Raw genomic sequence first — 22,966 nt, forward strand, 5'->3', positions numbered from 1 at the left:
TCTGGAGTCCCCAAATTGTAGAAGCTCCTTTCTCTTTTCCTACACTTTCAAATTTCCCAGCTACCCTTGTCAATTCCTCATCATATCTCTGTCTGCATTCATTTCCCTCTCTCCCTGCACCAAGGATGTTCTGTGGCCTTAGGCTAAATTCACAAACACAGTGTCTTGATCCTAACTATAAAGCTGCAAATAGCAGTGGAGCACAGTATGTATAATGATGCCTCAATTTTATACATTCTTTTGCAGTTTAAAAAGTACTTTTACATCCACACTGTCTCATTTAATTTTTGCAGCAAATCTGTCACACAAATGATCTCACCCATTCTCTACTTTAAAGATCAGGACTCTGGGGTTTGGAATGGTCTGGTGATTTGCCCCAGGTTAAAGAGCTAGGAAGCGAAGTCAGACCGCTCAGGCAGGTTGTCTAAATCCTGGTCCTGTGTGCAAAAGTGAATTTTTCAGTGGAGAGGAACGATTGCTTCCATTGATTCTCAAAATGGTCTGTGACCATAAAATGGCTGAGCACTGCTGCTGAGCACACCAGATTCCCCAGGCGGTCGCTCTCGAGATGAGACATCCTGTACTGTGCATCCTTTCCGCTTGTACTTGTGTAAATGTCACACGATCATTGCAGGGCCACTCAGGTGCAGGTGGGAAGCCTTGCTGAGAGCTCCTATAGAGAAAACTGCTCAACCAGAAATGCCTTTGGCTCTGGTGTCCAGCAAGTTCTGTGCTGCTTATTGTGTTTTCTGAGCAACACAGGACGGCCATGGTAGAAGATATAATTAGGGAATGATCAAGGGGATATTTCCAGAAGTGGGCATGGGCCACTCGCATCAGAACTCCATCAGGGGTTTGTCCTACTGATTCAGAATCTTTGGGATCCCAGAAATATGAATTTCTAATAATATCCCAGTTAAGTCATTGTGGGGACAGAGCCCCAAAGAGCAGTTTCCAGGTTCTCAGCCTCACATAGAAAGGTGCTGGCTCAGGTGGTAAATGGCCATCAACTGTGATTGGATGGCCATCAGCTGTGGCTAGTTGGCCGTCAGCTGTAACCAGTGAGCCATTGGCCACTAATATAACTGCTGTGGCTGTGCTAGCAGAAAATGGGGGCTAGCAAGAAGATGGCGGCTGGGCTGGCAAGCGTGGATGGCGGTTTGTGGACAGTGTGGATCCAGCCTTCAGTGAGAGTATAGTGCTGCCAGAGAGAATATAGTGGTATGACTCCCCTACCTATGGCTCCGTGGGTGTTCCTTTTTGGCCTCACCATATCCTGCGTTCTTGTATGGGGAGCGGGAGCAGAGACCCCGCAGGGTCCCCCGCAGGACAATGCATCACAGTCACCAGCAATCCCTGAGAAATGCAGATTGCTGGGCCACTGCCCGGTCTGGAGACCACACTTTGAAAACCATTAATTTAGAAATATGGTTTCTGGTTGTCATGCCGGGTGTCATGCAGGGGATCAGCTCCCGCTCCCCACATAAGAATGCAGGATGTGGTGAGGCCAAAAAGGAACACCCACGGAGCCATAGATAGGGGAGTCACACCACTATAGTCTCTCACTGGCAGCTGGGTTGGAGACACAGGAAGCAGGATCCACACGATCCACAACCTGCCGTCCGCTTCTCTGCCGACCAACCAACCCCTTGCTAACTGCACTCTGCCGTGCTAACTGCAATCCGCGCTTGCCAGCCACCATCTTCTTGCTAGCCCCCATTCTCTGCTAGCATGGCCACAACAGTTATATTAGTGGCCAATTTCTCCCTGGTTACAGCTGACGGCCAACTAGCCACAGCTGATGGCCATCCAATCACAGTTGATGGCCATTTACCACCTGAGCCAGCACCTTTCCACATGAGGCCGAGAGCCTGGAAACTGCACTCCTGGCTCTGTCCCCACACTGGTAAAATGACAGCAGCAGAGAGACTGGGCACTAGGAAATGGCTCTTGTGTGAAACAGTTTTCCATTACTTAACAGGAAGAGAACTGTCTGGTAACCAACATGTTCTGGGAAGCCAGTGTGTTCTGGGAAGCCAGGAGCAGAGTCCTAGTTATTTTTTTCCTCCAACAGCTGACATTTGACCAGATACCAGGTGAGTGGCCATGGTGCAGGAAATGTTGATGAACAACCTCTAAAGTGCTGGAATCATTGCTTTGGATACCCGCAATGGGGACATCTCACAGCCTCTTGCTAAGAGCAGGAGTGTCCTAAGCTTCCTTGTGAGTGTCTAATTACTGGAAATACACTGAAATGGAAGCAGTTTCATCACACTGCACCGCACTTACAGGGCCAAAGATGTTCATTTGCAGATACACTAACGCTTCCAACACAGCCAATTTTCAGCAGTTATGCAGCCTCTGTGATATACTACACTGAAAATTTGGCATAGCTTCAGCTGTGGTTTGGGCACATCCAAGGTCATGTTTAGATGTCCAAACTGTCATTGCTGGAGATCAGTCTTACTGAGTCTCTACGGCATTAATGCTGGCTTCTGTAGAGATGGATCACAAAGGGAACTTGGCGGCCAGCTCCTGTTACCTCCTCATACCTGCCCCCATCTATCTGTCTCATTTATTGAGTCTCCACGACAATGTAGAGGACACAATTCTCCCTGGGAAAGGAAGGAAGGAAGGAAGGAAGGAAGGAAGGAAGGAAGGAAGGAAGGAAGGAAGGAAGGAAGGAAGGAAGGAAGGAAGGAAGGAAGGAAGGAAGGAAGGAAGGAAAGAGAAAGAAAGAAAGAAAGAAAGAAAGAAAGAAAGAAAGAAAGAAAGAAAGAAAGAAAGAAAGAAAGAAAGAAAGAAAGAAAGAAAGAAAGAAAAAGTGAGCATAATTGCTCTCTCAGCCAGAGTGAATGCTTTGGTTGGTGGGTGAGTCAGTAGAAGGTCTGGGTGGGAATTCAGTCAGCAAGGCTGGCTTTTCTACAGAGACGGCCCTTAACATAGTTCTGCAAAATTACTCTTAAAACAAACCATGGTATTTCCATCTTCCTTGGGAAGGTAATTTACTGGGAATAAAGAAGGTTTCAGATTCAACTCTCCCTAACTAACCCAGGGGAGTTAAAGATGAGTTAGCTAAAGAGTTAGCTAAAGATGGCTGTCATGCAGGAGCCCCTGCTCGCTGCGCCATGTGTCATGCAGGGTGTCATGCGGGGTCTCAGTTCCCGCTCCCCACATAAGAACACAGGACATGGTGAGGCCAAAAAGGAACACCCACAGAGCCATAGGTAGGGGAGTCATACCACTGTATTCTCGCTGGTGGCTGGGCTGGAGATACAGGAAGCAGGAGCCACATGATCTGCAACCCACCATCCACTTGTCTCTGCCAACCAACCTCAATTGCCAGCTGCAATCCGTGCTTGCTAGCTCAGTCACCATGTTCTTGGTAGCCCCCCTTTTGCTGCTAGCATAGCCACAGCAGGTATATTAGTGGCCAATGGCTCACTGGTTACAGCTGACAGCCAACTAGCCACAGCTGATGGCCATCCAATCACAGTTGATGGCCATTTACTACCTGAGCCAGCACCTTTCCACGTGAGGCCGAGACCCTGGAAACTGCACTCCTGGCTTTGTGCCCACAATGGCCACTTGTCATTGGGGAACTAGACAGGTCAGCCATCGTGAGGCAGCCAGGAAGAGAAATAGAGAGACAGAAAGTATTGGACGTGTGCTGCCTTAACTTTGAAACTCTTTTAACTTTCCAGAACTGCACGATCTTGAGATATGCTAAGGTGCCACCCTGAGCATCCCCTTTGCCCATCCTGCCGCACATGCAAAGAACAAAGGAACAGCTTTTGCACACCTAGGGCTTCTGGATCAAGACCTGGAACTCCCACTCTCCAAACTGCAAACAGCTCTCAACTCTGAAAGCTTCCTGTCCTCCAGCCTCAGTGCTGCTCTCAATTACTTCCATACTCCAGCCATCCAGGCAGTGGCCATCAACCTTCAGTGTTAGTGTGAGTGGCCTTTGCCTCCCACCAAGCCTGAGGCCCTCCCCACCTGTGTGCCGCCCCCATCGATGTAGCCCATGGCCTGACCAATGCAACATACTGGCAGAATCCAGACAGACAGACAGACAGACAGACAGAAGCCTTGGAGGAACCCTTGTTATCATTTCACTGCTGAACCACAGTGCTCTTCTCAGTCTGTGTGTCTGTCTGTCTGCACTCTGTATCTTTTCTTGGAGAAGTTTCTTCTTAAAGAGAATAGGCCTAGTGTATTCGAACACAGATCACCAAAGACGGCCAGCCTGCATAGACTGTCAATACATTTTCTTCGATGATCAAAAGCCTCATGTGTAGTTGACTAGAGAGGACCAGCCACACATGCCCATGCTGGATCCTGCACCTGAGCACAGCACATGGTAGACAAAGCTGCCACACTGCAATTGTCAGCAGCTGCACTGATTGTGCCAATACTCTAAAAATGCAGCCTTCTCTGGCAGGAAATATTCAAAGTGGTAAAAAGCAAGGACCTACAATCAAGATTACCCAGAAAAGCTATCATTTAGAATCGAAGGACAGATAAAGGGCTTCCCAGACAAGAAAAAGCTAGAGGAATCCATCACAACCAAACCATTATTACAAGAAATGTTAAAGGGACTTCTTCAAGAAGAAGAAAAAGAGATAAAAAATATAAATAATAAAATGTCAATAACAACTGCATATCTAGCAATAAGTACTTTAAATGTGAATGGATTAAATGCTCCAATCCAAAGCATAGGGTGGCTGAATGGATAAGAAAAAAAAAACAAAAAACCCTACATATGCTGCCTACAAGAGACTCACTTCAGACTAAAAGACACACACCGACTAAAAATAAAGTTAAGGAAAATATATTTCATGAAAATGGAACGTCTAAGAACTATGTTGTATACCTGAAAGTAATATAATATTTTGTGAAAAATTAAAAACATATTTTAAAGAAACTAAATTCATTGGGAAATCCTACAGCCCTCTGTATCCTTAATCTGTGCTGATGAATACTGGCTTTATCATGCTTGTTGCATTTATACGTAGAGGAATACAAAACACGATGGAGAAAGCCCAGGATGAGAGAAGCGGAGATAAAACCATACAAGCATGAACCCAGGAACTCAAGGGACTTTGGATGGGGGAGGAGATGAGAGAGAGAGAGGAAATGAATGAGTGTGTGGAAATTGAAAGAAAAACAGAGCTTGGAACCTTCTAAAGGCAGAGAAAGTGCGTTGAAATAAACAGAAAGGTTATTGAAGAAAAAGGGAAAAATCCAGGCTTGGCCTTTGTTAAACACACCTGCCTGAAGATCTGAGCACTATAATGGACGCAGGCAGTGGGTAATCCAACCATTCCTTCTATCAAATGGCTCTTTAACTGCTTTTGAAAAGCAACACGTCTCGAGCAATGCTTGAGACTACAGTGAAATGAGTGCTTCCACCCTTCACAGCACCTGGTCACAATCGCGTCTTATCACACAGAAATGCTCCAGCTGCCCCTAAGTTTGGCTCCTCCGAGTGAGCATTTGGCATGTGCCCAGGTCCTCCCCTCAAGCTTCGCAGGGAAGCATTACAAAGCGGATGGCTCGGAAATACTGACACCGGCTCCGTGCAGTTGGCAGGTGCATCTTTCAGATCTGCTTCTGGGGAAAATCAACAAATGGGCAAACCAGGTTGCTTCCTCATCTACCTGCTGAAAATTCAGACATCACTGCACTTTAGGTCTTTATTGTAAGAGAAGCCTTCACTGGTGGGGGTGCTGATTTGGACCCTACTGGAATCTAAACTCATGTCAATATTTATAAAGTTGCTTTTTCTCATACAGAAAGAAAAACACATTACTTATACTCTGTTCACACGGGCTTGCATCTATCAACCACTACTGTTTTTGCTTTACATTAAAAAAATGAATGTATGCTATGAAATCTTTCTTGGTTGTGGAAATAGTGACAAGGCTGATTATGACTGGGTAGAAGCAGAAGGAACTCTTAGGATAGAAGTGAAGAGACCAGGGGAAAAACACAGCTGTGCACACACTGCACTGTGAGCCCACATGGCTGCAGACAGCAACAGTCTGAGGGAGGGTGTGGAAGAGGAGAGAGACCAGTCTCTGCAGTCAGAATGTTGGAATCAATGTCCCAGCACTCTTCTTGCTGCCTCTCAACAAGTCCTCTGACCTCGCTGAGTTTCATTTAACTCAACTTCAATGGAAGTAACTTTTCCTCCTGCATGAGGTTAATGAGAAGATTAAATGGAACCATGCATGTAAATGCATTGCTTGGTATGTACTAGAACTAGAAACCCAGCAAATAATAGGATTTTACAATCTATTATACATACTGCTTTCTCATCACACACACACACATACATATATAACATCACTGCATCACTGACTAGATGGTAAGTTCTTGAAAGGCAAGGGCCATACCTTATTTTCCTTAGGGCCCTCTATGCAACATTTTATTGAGTACAAAGTAAGTCCTCACTAAATATCTGTCAACTGATTAATGTTTGATTAAAATCTTCCACCTTTCACAAACTCCTGAGAAGTAAAAGACCATGGAGCCCATGTCCAGTGAAGATTCAGGCTGTGAGGATATCTACTCCGTATGTCCCACCTACCCGGATTTATAAACACAAAGTACACATAACTCCCCTTACTCATTGTGGGAATCAGAACACTGGAGGCCATCACCTTCATGTCTCTAATGTGGGGCAAATCAAGAAGGCTTGGCTTCGTGGACCTCTGAGAAGGGTTCTTAATAATCACACATATCCATCTATCCTTCGTGTCTGAGTCAAATAAAGTAGCAGAATCTCAAAAAAAACTCTGCTGTGTTAGGTGGGCAATGACTTTGCTAAAATGAATGACAGTATTTGGATTTTTCCCAGTGACAAAACCCAGGACTAATTCAAATGCTGAAGAAGGCTTGGGGCTGCTTAATAGGTCATATCACGTGTGTAAGCCATAGCTCCCAGAAGCCATTTCTTTATTCAATAACTGTGTGTTACATCCATGTGGCAAGGAAAGACTCTAAACTCAAGATAGCCTGAGCAATGTGGCCTCTTGATATGTCATATGACCACAGATAAAATCAACTGAGCCTTTTTTCCCTAGGTGGCCAGAGCAAAGTTGCCTGGAAGCTTTTGTTTGTTTGTTTGATTGATTGATTTTTAATTAATTCATTTATTTTATTACATTTATTGGTGTGACAATGGTTAGTAAAATTATATATGTTTCAAGTGTACATTTCTGTAATACATCATCTATATACTCGGCTATAAGAAAAGATGAAATACTGCCATTTGCAATTATGTGGTTGGATCTTGAGATTATCATGCTAAGCAAAATAAGTGAGACAGAAAAAGTCAAGAACTATATGACTTCACTCATATGTGTGATATAAAACTGAAAACCACAAAGGAACAGGACAAATGAAGAAACAAAAACTCATGGAGGCCTTTCTTTCCATTTGTTTCCTTAACATATTCAAAACAGTCCAAACACAGATAAAGATCTCTTGAACACCTTCATGGAGACGAACATTTCCCAGGGAAGAGAGCCCAGGTATGCTGAGAGAGAGTTCAGTGGGAATTCGCCTTGGACTTCATCTGCCATTTGAGCTTGAGCTTCAGCAAATGATCTCCTACAAAGCCCATCTCACCTCCCAGCCCACACTGCTTCAGGCATGACGTGTACCTGGTATATTGAACTGTGACCTGAGCTCACTATGACCTGAGCACTCTGCTTGGTTTTAGGATTCAGGGGCTTACTTTATTTGGAATGCCTTTCCTTATTGTTTGTTAGATAAGTTCCTATTTCCCTATCAAGGCTAATTTTAAATATTATTTTGTATCTCAACTACCTTTCCTCTGCAAACATTTTTAATCCCCCATGAATGTTCTCCAGACATACTTTCATCCTGGTGTATACTGATTGCAGTTTGTTCATGCTACGTCTTCTTGTGACAGGTAGAACTCTGGCAGGACAGGAAGTATGAAGTATGACAATTAAGTTCGCAAACTCAGTGCACCGATGTTGCTGACCTTTACTGATATCAGAGGGATATCTCTTATGAATTTGTACCAACTGGACAAACAGTTAACCAAGTTTACTATTTGGAAATGTTGAAAAGGCTGCATGAAAAGTTAGACGACCCGAACTTTTTGCCAACAATTCATGGCTCTTGCATCATGACAATGCACCAGCTCACATGGCACTGTCTGTGAGGGAGTTTGTAGCCAGTAAACAAATAACTGTATTGGAACAACCTCCCCATTCACCAGATCTGGCCCCCAATGACTTCTTTATTTACACAAAGGTAAAGGAAATAGTGAAAGGAAGACATTTTGATGACATTCAGGACATCAATGGTAATACGATGACAGCTCTGATGGCCATTCCAGAAAAAGAGTTACAAAAAGAGTTACAAAATTGCTTTGAAGAGTGAACTAGGTGCTGGCATCAGTGCATAGCTTCCCAATGTGAGTATTTTGAAGGTGACAGTAGTGAGATTCAGCAATGAAGTATTTTGCACTTTTGCTAGGATGAGTTCGCAAACTTAATTGTCTGACCTCGTATATAATATGTACTTCTCTATTCCAAGGACTACTGCCGTGTTTCTCCGAAAATAAGACCTAGCCAGACCATCAGCTCTAATGCATCTTTTGGCGCAAAAATTAATATAAGACCCAGTATTATATATTATATCACATTATATTATATTATATTATATTATATTATATTATATTATATTATATTATATTATATTATATTATATTATATTATATCATATTATACCCGGTCTTATAGTAAAATAAGACCAGGGGTTATATTAAATTTTGTGCCAAAAGATGCATTAGAGTTGATAGTCCGGCTAGGTCTTATTTTCAAGGTGGTTCGGAGGTTACTTTCAGGGCAATTTGGATCTTGTGCAAGTTAAGACGGCCATTGAGGTTGGCAGGAGCTTGCCAAACAGAAGAGCACAGGGCATGGTACTTCTGTAGAGGGCAGAGCGTATGCAAAGCACCATGGAGCTGCGACAAATTACTGGCAAGTTTGCAGAAAGATGGAAATTTGGTCTGTGCGGAGTGTCAGATTTAGTAGAAGAGAAGAGTTATAACAGCTGAGGCCAGTGAGTGAATACACTGCTATTTGTGTGTCCCCCAATCCACTGCAGATTGAGCAGCATGGGTCACATCAACAGGCTCCCAGTCCTCGAGCTTCCCGTTGGGTGCAGCTGAAAGGAAGGGCAGCCGTGGCAGAACATGGGGCACAGGAGGTAGGAGAAGGGCTGCCACAGGCTGCCTCTATCCCTCCATCAAAGATCACAGTTGCTGGCCAGGGGCCCTGTCTCTGTGGTGGGAGCTGTGACTCCCTCCTTTTACCCCTTCGGGCCGAGAGGTGGTCATGACGTCCTCCTCTGCTGGCCCAGGTCCTGACTACCCCCGAGGTTCTGCTGCACTTTGACTGCACCTCTGTAAACATCTACTTTATTATACTCTCTTCAAATTGTGCGTTTCAGTGTGCCATCTTTTCCCTGCAGAAACTTTGACAATTTCGGGTTCTACAATATGCCATGTAAAAGATGTTTCACTTTATCCTGAAGAAAAGAAGGACCAGAGAACCAAAATGAAGACCTCTCCAATGACTACCTTAAAATACGACTGATGGTTATAAAAGGCACAAAAATGTGTGTCTTTCTTCTCCAGGGAATGACTCTCCCTAGCAGGGATGGGGCTGGGAAGAAGAAATGGGATTCCAACAAAAGTCTGTCTCCAATCTCTTTTTCTTCCTTCTTTTTTTTTTTTTTTTTTTTTTTGTGTGTGTGTGTGTCCTGAGGATCCTATCCTCACCAGCTAGACCATGTAATGTGGTTTCACGTGCAGACCTGAGATGGGGATTCACCTGGAAAAGTTAGACCCAAACTGGCAGGACAGTAGTGGGGGGACACTACTAATTGTTGTCTAACGCAGGCACTTTTTACAATTACACTTGGAAAACCAGGACTCTCTCAGGTAAACTGGGATGGGGGTACACATTAGGTATATTGTGCCATGCTGCAAAGAGGTCTGGAAGTACCCTGCTGCTCCCCAGCCAGGGCCACAAATGTCTACGGAAACTGTAGCAGGCTGGTAGGCCTTGTGCATAGGACTCAGCCTCACGAGAAGTCAACATGTGTGTCACTTCAGGCCCCATCTCTGGCGCTAGTTCCAACTCTAACTCCTTGTTGAAAAACACTAAATTCCTCCCCCAGGCCTAGATCCCTTCTATCATCTCTAAAGGACTGCCTATATTTAGGACTTAAACACCACCAATATGGGGAGAGCCACATGGCTTAGGAGACCAAAACCATTACCTAGACCAATCAGAGCTGACATTTTACTTACAGATGGCGAGTGTGAATCTAGACACCCAGGCTGTTCTGACTGGTCAGCAGACAGACTGCTTTTCTACCTGGTTCTCACCCCAGAGACTGTACAAGTGTAGGGACGGAGTCCCAGCTAGCAGTTCCCAGGCTCTCGGCCTCACGTGGAAAGGTGCCAGCTCAGTTATTAGATGGCCATCAGCTGTAACCGGTTAGCCATTAGCCACTAATATAACTGCCGTGGCTACGCTGGCAAGTTGGTTGGTTGGCAGAGAAGCGGATGGAGGATTGTGGATCATGTGTGGCTCCTGCTTCCTGTGTCTCCAACCCAGCCACCAGTGAGAATATAGAGGTATGAACCCCCTATCCATGGCTCCATGCGTGTTCCTTTTGGGCCTCACCATACTTTGTGTCCACCTGCCGAGAGCGGGAGCAGGACCAGAGACCCTGCATGACAACAAATATGGCCCTGTACTGGGGGAGGGAAGGGTCAAATGCAAGCAATCCAGCTCAAGGCCATACCTGTTTTGCTTGCTTTCCTTTCCTAGGAGGAGGCAGTCTGCTACATCAAACTCCACAGAACCTCGGAAGGAAGAGCAGGCTGATTCAGCTAGAATTCCAAAATGACAAACAGGGCTCCTGGGTTAGCAGGGGCCTTCCTCGTTTTCTCGCTATGACCTTAGTCACACATTATTTCACCTCGGTGGTGCCACTGTGTCTAAAATGATTGCCCGGGGCCCAGGTGGAAGTTAGGGACAGTGGGAAGCAGTCTGACTCCCTCCCAGGAGAGTGGCTGCACAGTTAAAAAGTGCCATTTCTACCACCTGAGAGGTGGACACAAAGTGACAGGAGAACAGAACCGACGTAGAGATGCACACTGGAGCAGCTGCAACGCTCCCCCTCCGTTTGTGCATCCTCTGCTGACCCCGTGAGAAAGGGTCCCCAGGGTCCGGAAAAGCAGCGCTCACTCTGACAAGGAAATGGAAGAATAATTAAGTGTAAAAGAGGTAATTGTACCTCTCTCCAGATAGTTAATCTATGGGATGTGATACCTTAGGGGGCAGGATGTATCCCCCAGAAAGATGAATGCTCCCAGGGGGAGGAAATGCCTTCAAAACGAGGCCTTCTTCAGTCCCAAGGAGGAAGGCCTTATCTTTTGCATATTTTCTGTCAGATGTGACAACCAGTTGTTTGAAGAACTCCATCTCAGAGGAGCGCCCAGATGTCTAAAACCAGTTAGTTGTTAAAGGCAGCTGCTGAGCAGCTTCAGTCCTCGCACCTTCCTTCACCTTCTCCATCATAAAATGGAAGATTGAAAACGGCGACTGGACTTGGAGCTGAGCTGCGCCCTCCACAACTAGATTGAAGGACAATGACTTGGAGCTCATGGGCCCTGGAGAAACACACTGTCCCTCAATATTCCCCCCAAAAAGTAAAATAATAATAATAATAATAAATAAAATAATAAGTAAAATAAAATAAAATGGAAGTTGGCTCCAGGGAGTAGCCGCAGGGAGGGGCCCATGACACAAGGAGAGGACGGCCAACTGGCACTCCTAGCCAACTGCCTCTGTCTCATGGACTAAGTACTGGAAAGTGCTAAAAGTATCTGTGCTAGGCCAGAAGGAAAGATTTAGAAAAAAGTCACATAGGTGTATTCCCCTAAGGGAGGTGTGCACCTATTGCTCTGCCTCAATCGTTGACCAAAGCCCTGAAAGTAAAAGTCCCAGGATTCACGTTAGACCAGGACTACAGATAAGGGATATGCAAGGAGCCGGAGAACCCACTCTGAAAGGGGGCTGGAAGCCGGGCCTGCATCTCTGGGTCTTTGATCTGTAGTAATGTCCCCACCTGTGCAGGACATTGTAGTTGTCAACGTCATTCCAGTTCCCCCAGGTCCCTTTTATAATTTGTGCCACTCCCCAGCTTCCTGTAAGGTTCTGCTTCTAACTGCCACTCTCTTTGGAGGTCTGCATTTAGGCTGCAGGAGCCCCTTCGCCCACTCAAGGAGAGCCGGGAGTGGCCCCTGGGGGCAGCAGGCAGCACGCTGTGTGGCAGCGTGGAAGCCCGCTCTCTGTCCCTGCCTGGGTTTCACCTCAGGCAGGCCAAAGCCACCCTCACGGCTGTTTGCCTGAAATGGAGCCCCCCTGCCTTGCATCCCCTGCTCCTTCTGTGGTTTCCCTAGGGGGCACCTCCTTAATAAGTCACTTTCACACAAATTCAAATTCCAGGGCCAGCTTTGGGACTCTGGCACTAAGAACAGTCCTATTTGTAATTCTCACAAATGTTTTGTTGATTAAAAGGGAAAACTCTTAAAGAAGGGAGCATGAGGTGCTTTGGAGGCTGCAAAGAGCAGATGCCAGAGAGATGGCCACTGCTCCACAGTTAGGCTTTGGGCAGAGGGGCAGAGTGGGTGGCCCGGGTTTGGGGAGAGAGGAGACAGGGCTGAGTAGAGCCTGAGGCCAAGAAGAGCAGAGAGAAGAGGGGACATCTAGGGAGACTGACACCAAGGGCAATGCAATCTGGCCAGGTGTGAGTCCTCAAAGAGACACCTTGCGAGGATTTCAGGAGTTTGGTGTGTGTTGGGGGGAAGAGCATATGGATTGGAAATCTTATGGAGGGAGTGAACCCTGAGCTCATGTTAAATGAAAAATATATCTGCATGAATAAAGAAAAGGTGAGGTTGTGTTCTCCATAGGAAGGAAATGGTGTCCAAATACATGGATATGGGTACGGGATATATGTTTATATGTTTAGGGTCTGGTGTGACAGAGGTAGGGACTCTGGAGATGCAGAGGGAGACAGCAGAAGAAGGAAGGCTGTGGTCAGCCTCCGGAGAGAGGCCTCAGAATGCCACGCTGAGGGGTTTGCTCTCATCTGCAGCAGGGGCCTGCTGCTTAAGGGGGTGGGTGGCCGAATGGCATGATGACAATCACATTGGAGAGCAATGTAGGAGAGAGACGGTTATGGGGTGGGAAGCCAGTCACTGCCAGGAACAGTGTAAATGCTGAAGTGTCCCCTCCCCAGGATGGGTTTCCCTTCCCGAATACGGTGGGTCTTATTCATACCACAGGTACCTCAACACCTGTTCTCTTACACGATCGACTTAAGCAGGGCCGGCAGGAGGGAGCGTCCTAAGGCACAGCTGTGGCGCCCAGGACTCCTGCCCATTCTCCAGGCGCCTTTAGTCATCTTGCCACTGACAAGGGTCCTATCAGCAGGCCGACCCTCCTCCTTCTCATGGTTTGCACTTTGCTTCTAGTTGTTATCGCAAAAGATAGTAACGAACTGAGGTGTATAAAGTGAGGTTATTGAAGTATTCATTCATTTGACAAATGTTTTTGAGCACCTACCATGAGCCATGTATTGTATTAAGACTTAAACAATGCAATACAGAGGCAAAAAAGATAGGTGCAGACAGGCATTCTGCTCATGCAGAAGAGGCAAAGGAAGACAGATTTGTAATGACATGTGGGGGCTCTTATGACAGGATAATATGGGGTGTTGTACAGGAAATAGATGGGTGCTGAGGAACCCTAATCGAAGTGGACAGGGAGAGTCTTGTAGAAGTGGTATATTTGCTGAGAACTCTAAAATTGAGTATAAATCTGGTGCTTGGGAGGATCTCAGACATGATCTACAAACCTACACAGATAAGGAGCCTAGAGAAGTGAAGTCTATGTGGCTATTTAATCTATAAGCCGATGACTGTGTATCTGTTTAGGTCAAGAAGGACTCTGGATGCGAAGCTGCATCTCCTGATTCCTTAACCTGAGAAAAATAATAGTGTTTTCTGGGGTCAGTGGATTCTACGAGAGATTTTGTAATGAATGTCCTGAAAGCTTGATAATGCACCGGATGTTACTCAGATTTTAACAAGAGCTCTGCCATCTGGAAGTTGCTATACATTAGTATATTTTATCTGATATAACCTCAGCTTGTGTGTTCATATTTAAGAGAAGCAGCAACCCATGCCCAGAGGTTTTGGCCTGATTTCCATGGAGTGGAGCTAGTTGGGTTTTTGTTTTATTACCTCATCTGCTATGACAACCCTGAGTCCCTAGACTTTCTGTGTCTTAGTTTTCATATGTGTCATATGGGGGCAAAAGTATCTGCCCACTCAGTTCTTGTGGTTGTCATGAGAGTCAAAGTAAGTATTTAGGGGAAGAGTATAAAGGACTCTACAGAACAGGGAGGTGTTAAAGTTTACAAATCTGTGTACAAATACTGTTGTCCCCTCTCTTCAGTATTATTTTCCAAGTAACTAAATACATGCCCACATCACTATGCTCAACATCAAACATTTATTTATTGTGCCCCTCTGCCTGTGGAGATGCAGTGCTCATTCTTCAGAACAAAACATATTCTTTACTCTACATTTTAGAAGCTTATGATACAAAGACGATAACAGCTATTTAAATGAAAGAAAGCAGGGGACCTGTGCAGGCAATTCACTGGCAAACACTGTACAGACACAGAAAGGAAGTGGCTCGGGTTTAACCCTTTCCTCTGGTCCACATCGCCATGCGTGCAGAAAGAGCAGCCAAGTCCCTGGGGGGCAAGGATGGGTGAGGGAAGAGATGGAGGGGGAGGCAGTGGGTGGGCAGAGGCAAAATGTCAGCCGGGGGAATCGGGCCTGTTAGTGCTGGAGCTGCATCAGCCACTCCTCAAATAATTTCCTTCAACCAACGATCGGCGAATCATTGTCTAAGTCCTCTACAGAAACGCTCGGTGCCTTTGGTGATGTTCTCTATTAACCGGTTTCTGTAGGAAGGGATTCTAGCTGGGTTGCAGGAGAGCGAGTTCTTTCTCTGCACAAATTACTCCTGGTCTTGTTCATTCAACAAGCTCTAATTGTTCCCAAATCTCTTTCAAATGGACCACCTTCTGAACACCAGGCACTGGGGGTGGGTCGGAGAATCCAATCTCGCATCCTCTGAATGGTCTCCGCACTAGCCCCTCCAACTGGCCTCTTGCCTCTACATTTAACCCTTATAGTCACCCCTCTCGCTGCTGGAAGGGCATTTCTAGAAAATATGTTTGAGACTTATTTGTTCAAAGCCCTTCAGTGGCTCCCACAGCGTTCAGTATGAAGCTCAGACATTCCAGAATAACACACTAGAATGCCCCTAGCCTCATTTAACCCCATTCCGTTGCACAGGGGCCGTATCACAGTCAGAATCACAGGCAGTTTTCACAATGTGGCACACTCTCCATGCCTCCCCGCCAGTTCACACTCTGCCCCCTCTGTCTAAAGCACCTCTTCCCATTTTCTCACCCTCATGCACCTTCCTTCTCAAGGTTCCCTCTGCCTTACCACATCTGCAGTGACGTCCACCACTCCACAGCACTTTGTATACCTCCATCGCATCACCTACTTACTGGGCCATATGGCAATCGTGACGGTGGGAGCTGGTGTATTTTCTTTATCCATATTTTTGACCCACGAGAATTGTGCCTACCATGGCACCTACTCCATTATCACTGACAGTAAGTAAATATCTCTGTTGCTTGCAGTGCAGGCACACTGCAGCAGGCATCTATCCTAAACCAGGTGTCTCTGAGATAATAGCTGGCCTCGGGCACAAACCAAACTGGAATCTCCCCCACTGTTCTCCATGGTTACTCATGCCAGGATGCCAGGATCCTGACATGCCTGCACATGTAGCATGGGTGAGCCATACTACTGAAAGACACCAAGCCACGATTCCTGCTCCACAAAAGCTTGCAAAATGAAAAGGGAGCATTGCAGCAGAGATTTTTATAAGAGTATTTTTGCTAATTAACCAGAAAAATAATGGCTCAAACATTCCTTGTGCATGACAGCCTGTAAAATCCTTTCACACATAATTATATTTTGTGGAATCATCGAAACAAAGCTGGAGGCAGAGACAAATCGCTAACCCCAGACCTAGGACAATAAAATGTATGATCATGGGCAAGTCATTTCACCTCCATGACCCTCAGTTTCCTCATCAGTACAAGACAAAGTGATTTCTGACTGACCCCCAGCTCTGCAGGAGTTCCCAGGTCTGCTGCCTGCGCCTCCATAACAACTGCCCTATTCTCTGATGGGCAGTGGTCCCTTCAAACCTTAATTGTTCCTCTCTTTGCCAAGGTGAACGGAGAGAAGAAAGGTTAGGAGGTTAGAATAGAAAAGTGGAGTAGAATTATGAAGGCAAGAATGCCAATTACTAAAATACAATAAATGCAAACATGCCTTCACTTTTTATGCAAATTCTTGAGAGAAAGAGGGATATAAGAGCAAAAGAGCATGCTTTATTTCACCTCAGCAAGACACAGAAGAATCAAATAATATTAATTAGAATTTAAATGCATAGAGTAAAATTAGCTCCTTTCATTGTAATTATCAAGAGAATTACAGAAAAAGCCAGAGGGGTAAAAATGTAGCATCCTCCCCTTCCTTCGATTTAGGAGACACATTCCACTCTCCTTAATCTTGTGACTTTATAAGATTGATAAGGTATTGCCCAGCATCTCCCTAACAAAGCTAACCTGTTCTCATTTTTGAGGCTTTGTTTCTTTCCCCTATCCCACTAATCAGTTGATATATAGATGCAAGTGGTCCTGTCTGCCAAGATGATCTCCTATTACTGGTCATCTCTGGCCTCCTTTCTCCTGGGAGTATTTAGTTTTAAAACAAATCTCCTACTCCCAAAGCCCTGACAGTCTCTGGAATTGGGTTCTTGTAATTAAGAAAAGGATGTCCTTTGGCAGTTTCAGCTTCATCAAAACCTGTTTAAAATATTCAATGATCAGCACAACACCCAAAAAGAAAGCGGATGTCACTATAGTTATCTGCAGGAGCTAAGATTATTCTTAATAAAAAGCCGGAGTCAAATTGTGCCAGGAAGTTCAGACAAAGGAAGCCGTAAGGAAAAGGAAAGAGAGTAGAGGACGGACGGGGTGGGAGAAGTGTGCCCAGAGCAGAGACTGTTTTCCCGTGAGGAGGCCTCAGCTTGTGCCACCTCCAAACCTTTGTATTCTTCTTCCTTGTCTTTCTGATACAGTGGTGCAAACCCTAATTGGAGTGAAATGAGTGGCGCAGGGAGACTACGATTCTGTATGTGTGTTGCAGAAGACCAAGGGCATTAGCAGCAAAAATCCAGTTTGCATTTCCTCCCAAGTCTTTCATTCAATGACTTTAAAGCAGAGCAGACAGGAAGCTGCAGATTGATTCACTTCTACGTAGGCGCAGAAAACCCACATAAGGTCTGTAGTTTGGAACTTCATCTTAAAATAGAGTGTTTCTGTCTTAAAATTGAGAATGGGAACCCAGAAGTTCTAAGTGTTTGAGACAAGTTTCCCAGAGTTCTGGCATATAGACTGAGGACTCAGGTTCTGGGCTCTGTCTGCTACCCCTTTGTTATCTTACTAGAGGTAAAGTCAAACATTCTGGATCAATACATGTGCAAGAGGCTGGAAAACAACCTCTAAGTTGGTAGTAAAACTGTCATTAGAGGCCCAATAGCAGCAATACTTCTTACACTGTTGTATGCATTATACAATATCGTTCTTTCCAGAAATGCAAATCGTTGGATACCAAGTCCCTGTATGACCAACTGCAAGCATGTCTTCTAGAATATATGGCAAAAAAGATTCTATCCTCCGACCGCCCCCCACCATGCTGCTTTTGCATATTGTACTTTCTCAGGAGCATATCGTAAAAAGAAGTCTTTGCAAATAAAAACCTTCTCTTCCCACTAATATCATTCAATCTGAAAGAAAAGTCCCAGCTCTGTCCACTGATTTCTGACCTTACCAGCTATCAGTATGTGTGTGATCTCCTGGAAAGTCAATTCGGTTGGGTAAACTCCTACACCCACAACTATAACCCACTAGAAGATTGTTTGTGGCTCCTATTCCTGTATGAAGCGGACGTAAAACTATATAATAGCCTGGGCTGGTCCACAATGAGCTGAGGAAGGTCCCTGGAAAAAGCCTCTGACACTTGACCCTCTGCTTTCCCTGAATAGCGTCTAAATTCTGCTGTTGACAGAAGCAGCAGGACCAGCAACAGTTACAATGTAATATTCTGTGTGCAGGTTTGAAAGACAGTTATTATCTGTAGAGCATTGTTTACAAATTGCTCTACTATTTGATTTGTGATAAATGATTAGTAGATATGTTTACCAAAGTAAATAAAACCTATAGAGTGGCTCTTTCATCAGATCGCATACCTTAATGTCTGGGGAACCTGAAAAACAAACCATCCTAAGAGGACCTGCTGTGTCACTTGCCCTGGGCTCTTCCTCTCTGTTTCCCTCTCACCCATCCCTCTGCCCTGAGACCTTATCTACAACCCTGTCCAGCATTCTCTCAAATGCAAACGGATGGTCACACGCAGGGGAAAGTGGAGGACATCCAGGTGAACTTGCCCAAATATAAGAATGTCGTTTGTCCACAAAAGCCTGAAGAGTGTAAAACTGCCAGAGGGTCAGTTCCGATGTGAGACTCCTGCGTGGTTCTGTCCCTTGGAGGAAGAAGGGTGGCTCTAAGGCCAGAGCCAGGCTCTGGAACTTGCATACCATAAACTAGACATCACTAAGCCTGCTGGCATGTCATCCTTTCTCCTATTAATAGCAACTTCTTCCATTCTGCTTGCCCCAGAAAGCGAAATGAATGAGGCTTGGCTGCAAGTGTAGGAGAGAATAAAACCCAGGATGGCAATAAATTGGAGTGCAGAGTGGCAGACACTGTAATCCGCTGGAACAACGCTCTGGCTCAAGAAAAGAACCTCTTTGGGGAACCAGTGGAGGGAATCAATGCCCATAAATGCATCCAAGGCAGCAAGCAACAGCAGAAAAAATAGATACTGTTGACCGGGACAGGGAGCAGACTGCAGGTTGTAAAACAAAACCGAAAGTCATTACAACAGTGGGCAGAGGGCAGGACGGGGTGATGAGGAGGTCACGGGGGACCTGTGTTAGAAGGCGCTCAGGACGTCCCATCAGTCAGGGCAGAACTGCCAGGACTCCGTCTGCAGGGCCCTGGGATGCTACACCAGAGATCCTTCTCTATGCACTGAGAGAGGAGGGATGGTAGTATTTATTGCCACTCATGTAATAGGTCTATTTAGAAACACGCTCTGACCAGCTTATCAGTATATTCATACATCACACACATATTGAGCTGTATTCATTTAGGGTTTGGGTTGCTTTAACCAAAGACTTTCCTGGGAAGTGTGCCAGGGTACGTTTGCTGGAACAAGCCCCCTTTCCTGCCTTATTCTCCACCTTTGGATCCAGCAGAGGGCAGAGTGAACCCGTCAGACCCAAGCTCAGGACCTGCGGGGCAGTAGGAGGAGGCGTCCTGGGAGAGGGGCCAAAACGCAAAGAAATGAAGCAACTCCTCGTCCTGTAAGGTGGATGGGGGACACTTCCTGGAACTCTCAGGACAAAAGACTGAGCGTGGGACCAAAAAAAAAAGAGTGCATTAAAGTGCCCCGAGTGTGCTGTGCCTCAGTTTCTCAACCTGTCAAAGGAGCAGAGGAATGAAGCATTTCCAAAGCATCCTGTAAGTGAAGCCAGGTTTATGGATCACAGAGAGGACCTCTGAGAAAAAAGGAGCAGCAGCGGGCAAAGAAACAGGATTCAAGGTTGAGACCAGCAGAAAGCAGAAAAAAGGCATGTTCCCAAAGCTTCTTTCCTCTGCCTATTGCTTCCCTCTCCCCTGGGGCATCTGCATCTCTCCGTGTGCATTCCAATCCTCACCCAGTTTTTTCGTGTCTTTCTTTTGCTGCCTTGGCTACCCTCTCCAGCTCCTCTCCTCTTGGGAAAAATAAAAGTGAAACCCAAAACAATTCCTAGGGGACAAATGACAGCAGCTGCTTCCTCCCCCTTCTCTTGTCCCCTCCATGGGAGGTAGCTGTGAAGTCCAGGCACATTGCCAGCAATGGTGAGAGCTTTGATTTCCAATCTGATCGTCTCATTTTGTCAGCCTCTGCATACCACAAACAGCTGGGTCCCCATCTATCACAGGAAAGAAAGGGGTGATGGAAGAGAAAAAAAAGAAAGAGCCACCCTCGACTCCCGTAAGGAAGAACTGAGGCGGTGTTTCTCGTCACCATCCTGTACCTCACCACCTCGCCATTAAGGCACTGGCCACAGCTGGGCTGCAGAGACACTCTCCCTGCTATTGTTTGCAGTGTTCTTGTAAGGACAATTTCGATCCATCAGATTTTCTTCCTGGCAGAATTGATGGATTCAGGATCCTCTTGATCTTGGCTGTTTATATTTCTGTTGCCATCACATACGTTCACTCACACACACAGATGGCCATCCCCTCTCTCACACTCAGTCTCCTACTCCCCCACATCGCAAAGGGGTGCCCCCCGGGGACTTGCAGTACGGTGCTTACAAATGTGATGTTATCCCTCTTGTGGGCTGTGTTCCTTCCTCTGCCAACAGCTCACACATCCCTCCCACCCTGGACACCAACCTCTACGTCTTACACACACACACACACACACACACACACACACACACACACACACACTATACTTCTCTACTTCCCTGAATCCTGTGGGTGGATGTAACTTAGTTTAACTACCTCAGGTATCATGAGAAAGTATCCTTTATTTATTCGGTCAGTCAGCAAAAAAACAACAACAACAAAAAAAAAAAACACCCTTTTTTTCTATCTCTGCTGTGTACCAGTCAATGCATTAGGAGCTGAGTACACAAATATGAACAGGACAGGGTATCTGCATGTTGTGTGGCCAAAGTCAGGGTGTGTTTGGGGCAATGTTTGTGCTTTCCAGCTTGAAATGCACATCAGACTCACTTGTGGAATTTTTTTTTTTAATACATTTTATAAATAAAGACTTCACACCCAGGATTCAAAATAAGTTCCACAGATTTTCCTGGTGTCCAACCTGAGAATCATTACTGAGAGTGGTTGGGGGGATTGAGGTAGGAAGCAGATGTGTAAAAAACGTGGATAGGTGAGAAAAGACATTTTCATGAAAGGCCTTCCATGTGAGTTACCACGAGGCACTTGGAATATAATGTTTGGGTACGAGTTTCAGACAGGACAGGAACATGCTCTGCTCTGTTTCCTGAGTGATCAGTGCTGTCCACAGGAGAGCAGATTGAGAAACACAGAGAGTGTGACAAGCCCACCCCCAAGGGCCATCCTAGCCAGGGCTAAGTGGCCTGAGGAAGGGCAGAGCCCTGCCACTGGGGAGGAGGGGACAGATTAAAGATGTTTACCCGGATTGAAACTTCAGGGGTGGGAGGGGTATGGAAGGGAAGGCAGGCTATAGCGCAACAATCACGATGGCTGGCGTGTATTGATCACCAGCAAGCACCAGGCACCGTGCTATGCACTTCACTTTCCTTATTGATTCACACAGCCACTCTGGGAGGGCGTTGTCGAAAATATCTCCACCTTATGGGCAGGACAGTGTGGCCTAATACATCGATTGCCTAACATCACATAGTTAATAAATTCCAGAGTAGGGACTGGAACTCTGGTGGTCTCTCTAGGAGACCTTTCTCCACAACAAGGTCCTGTTCTGCCTCTTAGTTTCTGGCTTGGGCATGTGGATGAGTGCCGGGTCCTGGAGGCAGGACTGGGACTTGCCAGAAGGATTTGTGCATATAGGAACTTCAATCCGCATAATGAGCTGTCATATATGGCTCTCTAATTGATTCATGCAGCTGGCTTTGCCTGCCCACTTGGGTGGTTACTGCCTTTAGGACGAGGGCCGTACTGCGGGGCCTCAGTGGTGGTTGATACCAGCTGGCCCCACAGCAGGCATGCAGACACCTCTTAATGGGCGCACCGAATGTGCACACCGCGTTGTTTATGGGAGGGACCAGTGGCACGATAGCTCCCTATTGCTTCACAAGGAAGAATGGCTTTAGGTTACATCCATAACACTGCCCTTGACTCCAGGGCACTCAGACAGCTCTGATCAGCTTTCTCCATGGCTCTGCACAACGGACCACGGACACTCGATCACAGAAGCTTTTGTCAATTGATGGGTCTCCTAGTGAGTCTTCCTGAGACGTGTTTGGGTTTAGAAGAGACAGCAGTTTTGTCCCCATGAATACGTTTTGTGGAAAGCACATAGATTTACCTCTTCCCTCACCCAATACAGAGCCTCTCTTCTGTCTCCCCGCTTCTCCCCGAACCATCCTGTGCCCTTCCAGCACCTTCTCTGTCCTTGTCATGGACAGTGCATTTTATATGAAGCTGTAAAATCTGATGACAGCTTTCCTTGTCAATGTGGCCCTCACGCTGATCCCTCAGTGATATACGGCACTGACCCTCCGGCAGTTGAGCAGCCTCATTGCAAATGAGAGAAAGGAGACAGAAAGAAGCAAAGAGGAGAGTGAAGAGCGAGAAACAGGAAGGCTGACAGGACAGGACACAGGAGAGAGAGAAAACAATCCTATGGTAAAGCCGGAGAGGAAGAACAGTTTTTAAGTGGGAAGAAGGAGAACACAGAGGCAGGTTTTCCCATTCTCTTGGTTCTTTTGTGTTTCGTATTGGATGGACGATGGTGTACGTGCATGTGTGTGTGTCACAAGGCATCAGAGATCTATCTAATTCTGAGCAGCACTGTGACAAGCTCCAAACCTGGAGAAATTCAGCA

General features: G+C 46.0%; 1 protein-coding gene across 7 annotated transcripts in view; it reads right to left on the reverse strand.

Moving 5' to 3' along the window:
- Positions 1 to 22,966, reverse strand: part of NTM (neurotrimin) — a 1,007,340-nt gene that overhangs the window by 201,693 nt on the left and 782,681 nt on the right. Inside the window, exon 1 of one of the 7 annotated variants that reach the window (XM_088800815.1) lies at positions 15,724 to 15,843. The exons of 5 other annotated variants lie outside the window; for them this stretch is intronic. In XM_088800815.1, coding sequence (XP_088656941.1) covers positions 15,724 to 15,731 — 8 coding nt within the window. In that variant the 5' untranslated portion in view covers positions 15,732 to 15,843. Of the gene's footprint in view, positions 1 to 15,658; positions 15,844 to 22,966 lie in introns of those variants that run through there. One more of the 7 variants, XM_088800816.1, reaches the window with a different exon arrangement.

Source organism: Rhinolophus sinicus, chromosome 9 (genome assembly GCF_057876585.1).
Source record: "Rhinolophus sinicus isolate RSI-liver-muscle chromosome 9, RSI-T2T, whole genome shotgun sequence".
Lineage (NCBI taxonomy): Eukaryota > Metazoa > Chordata > Mammalia > Chiroptera > Rhinolophidae > Rhinolophus > Rhinolophus sinicus.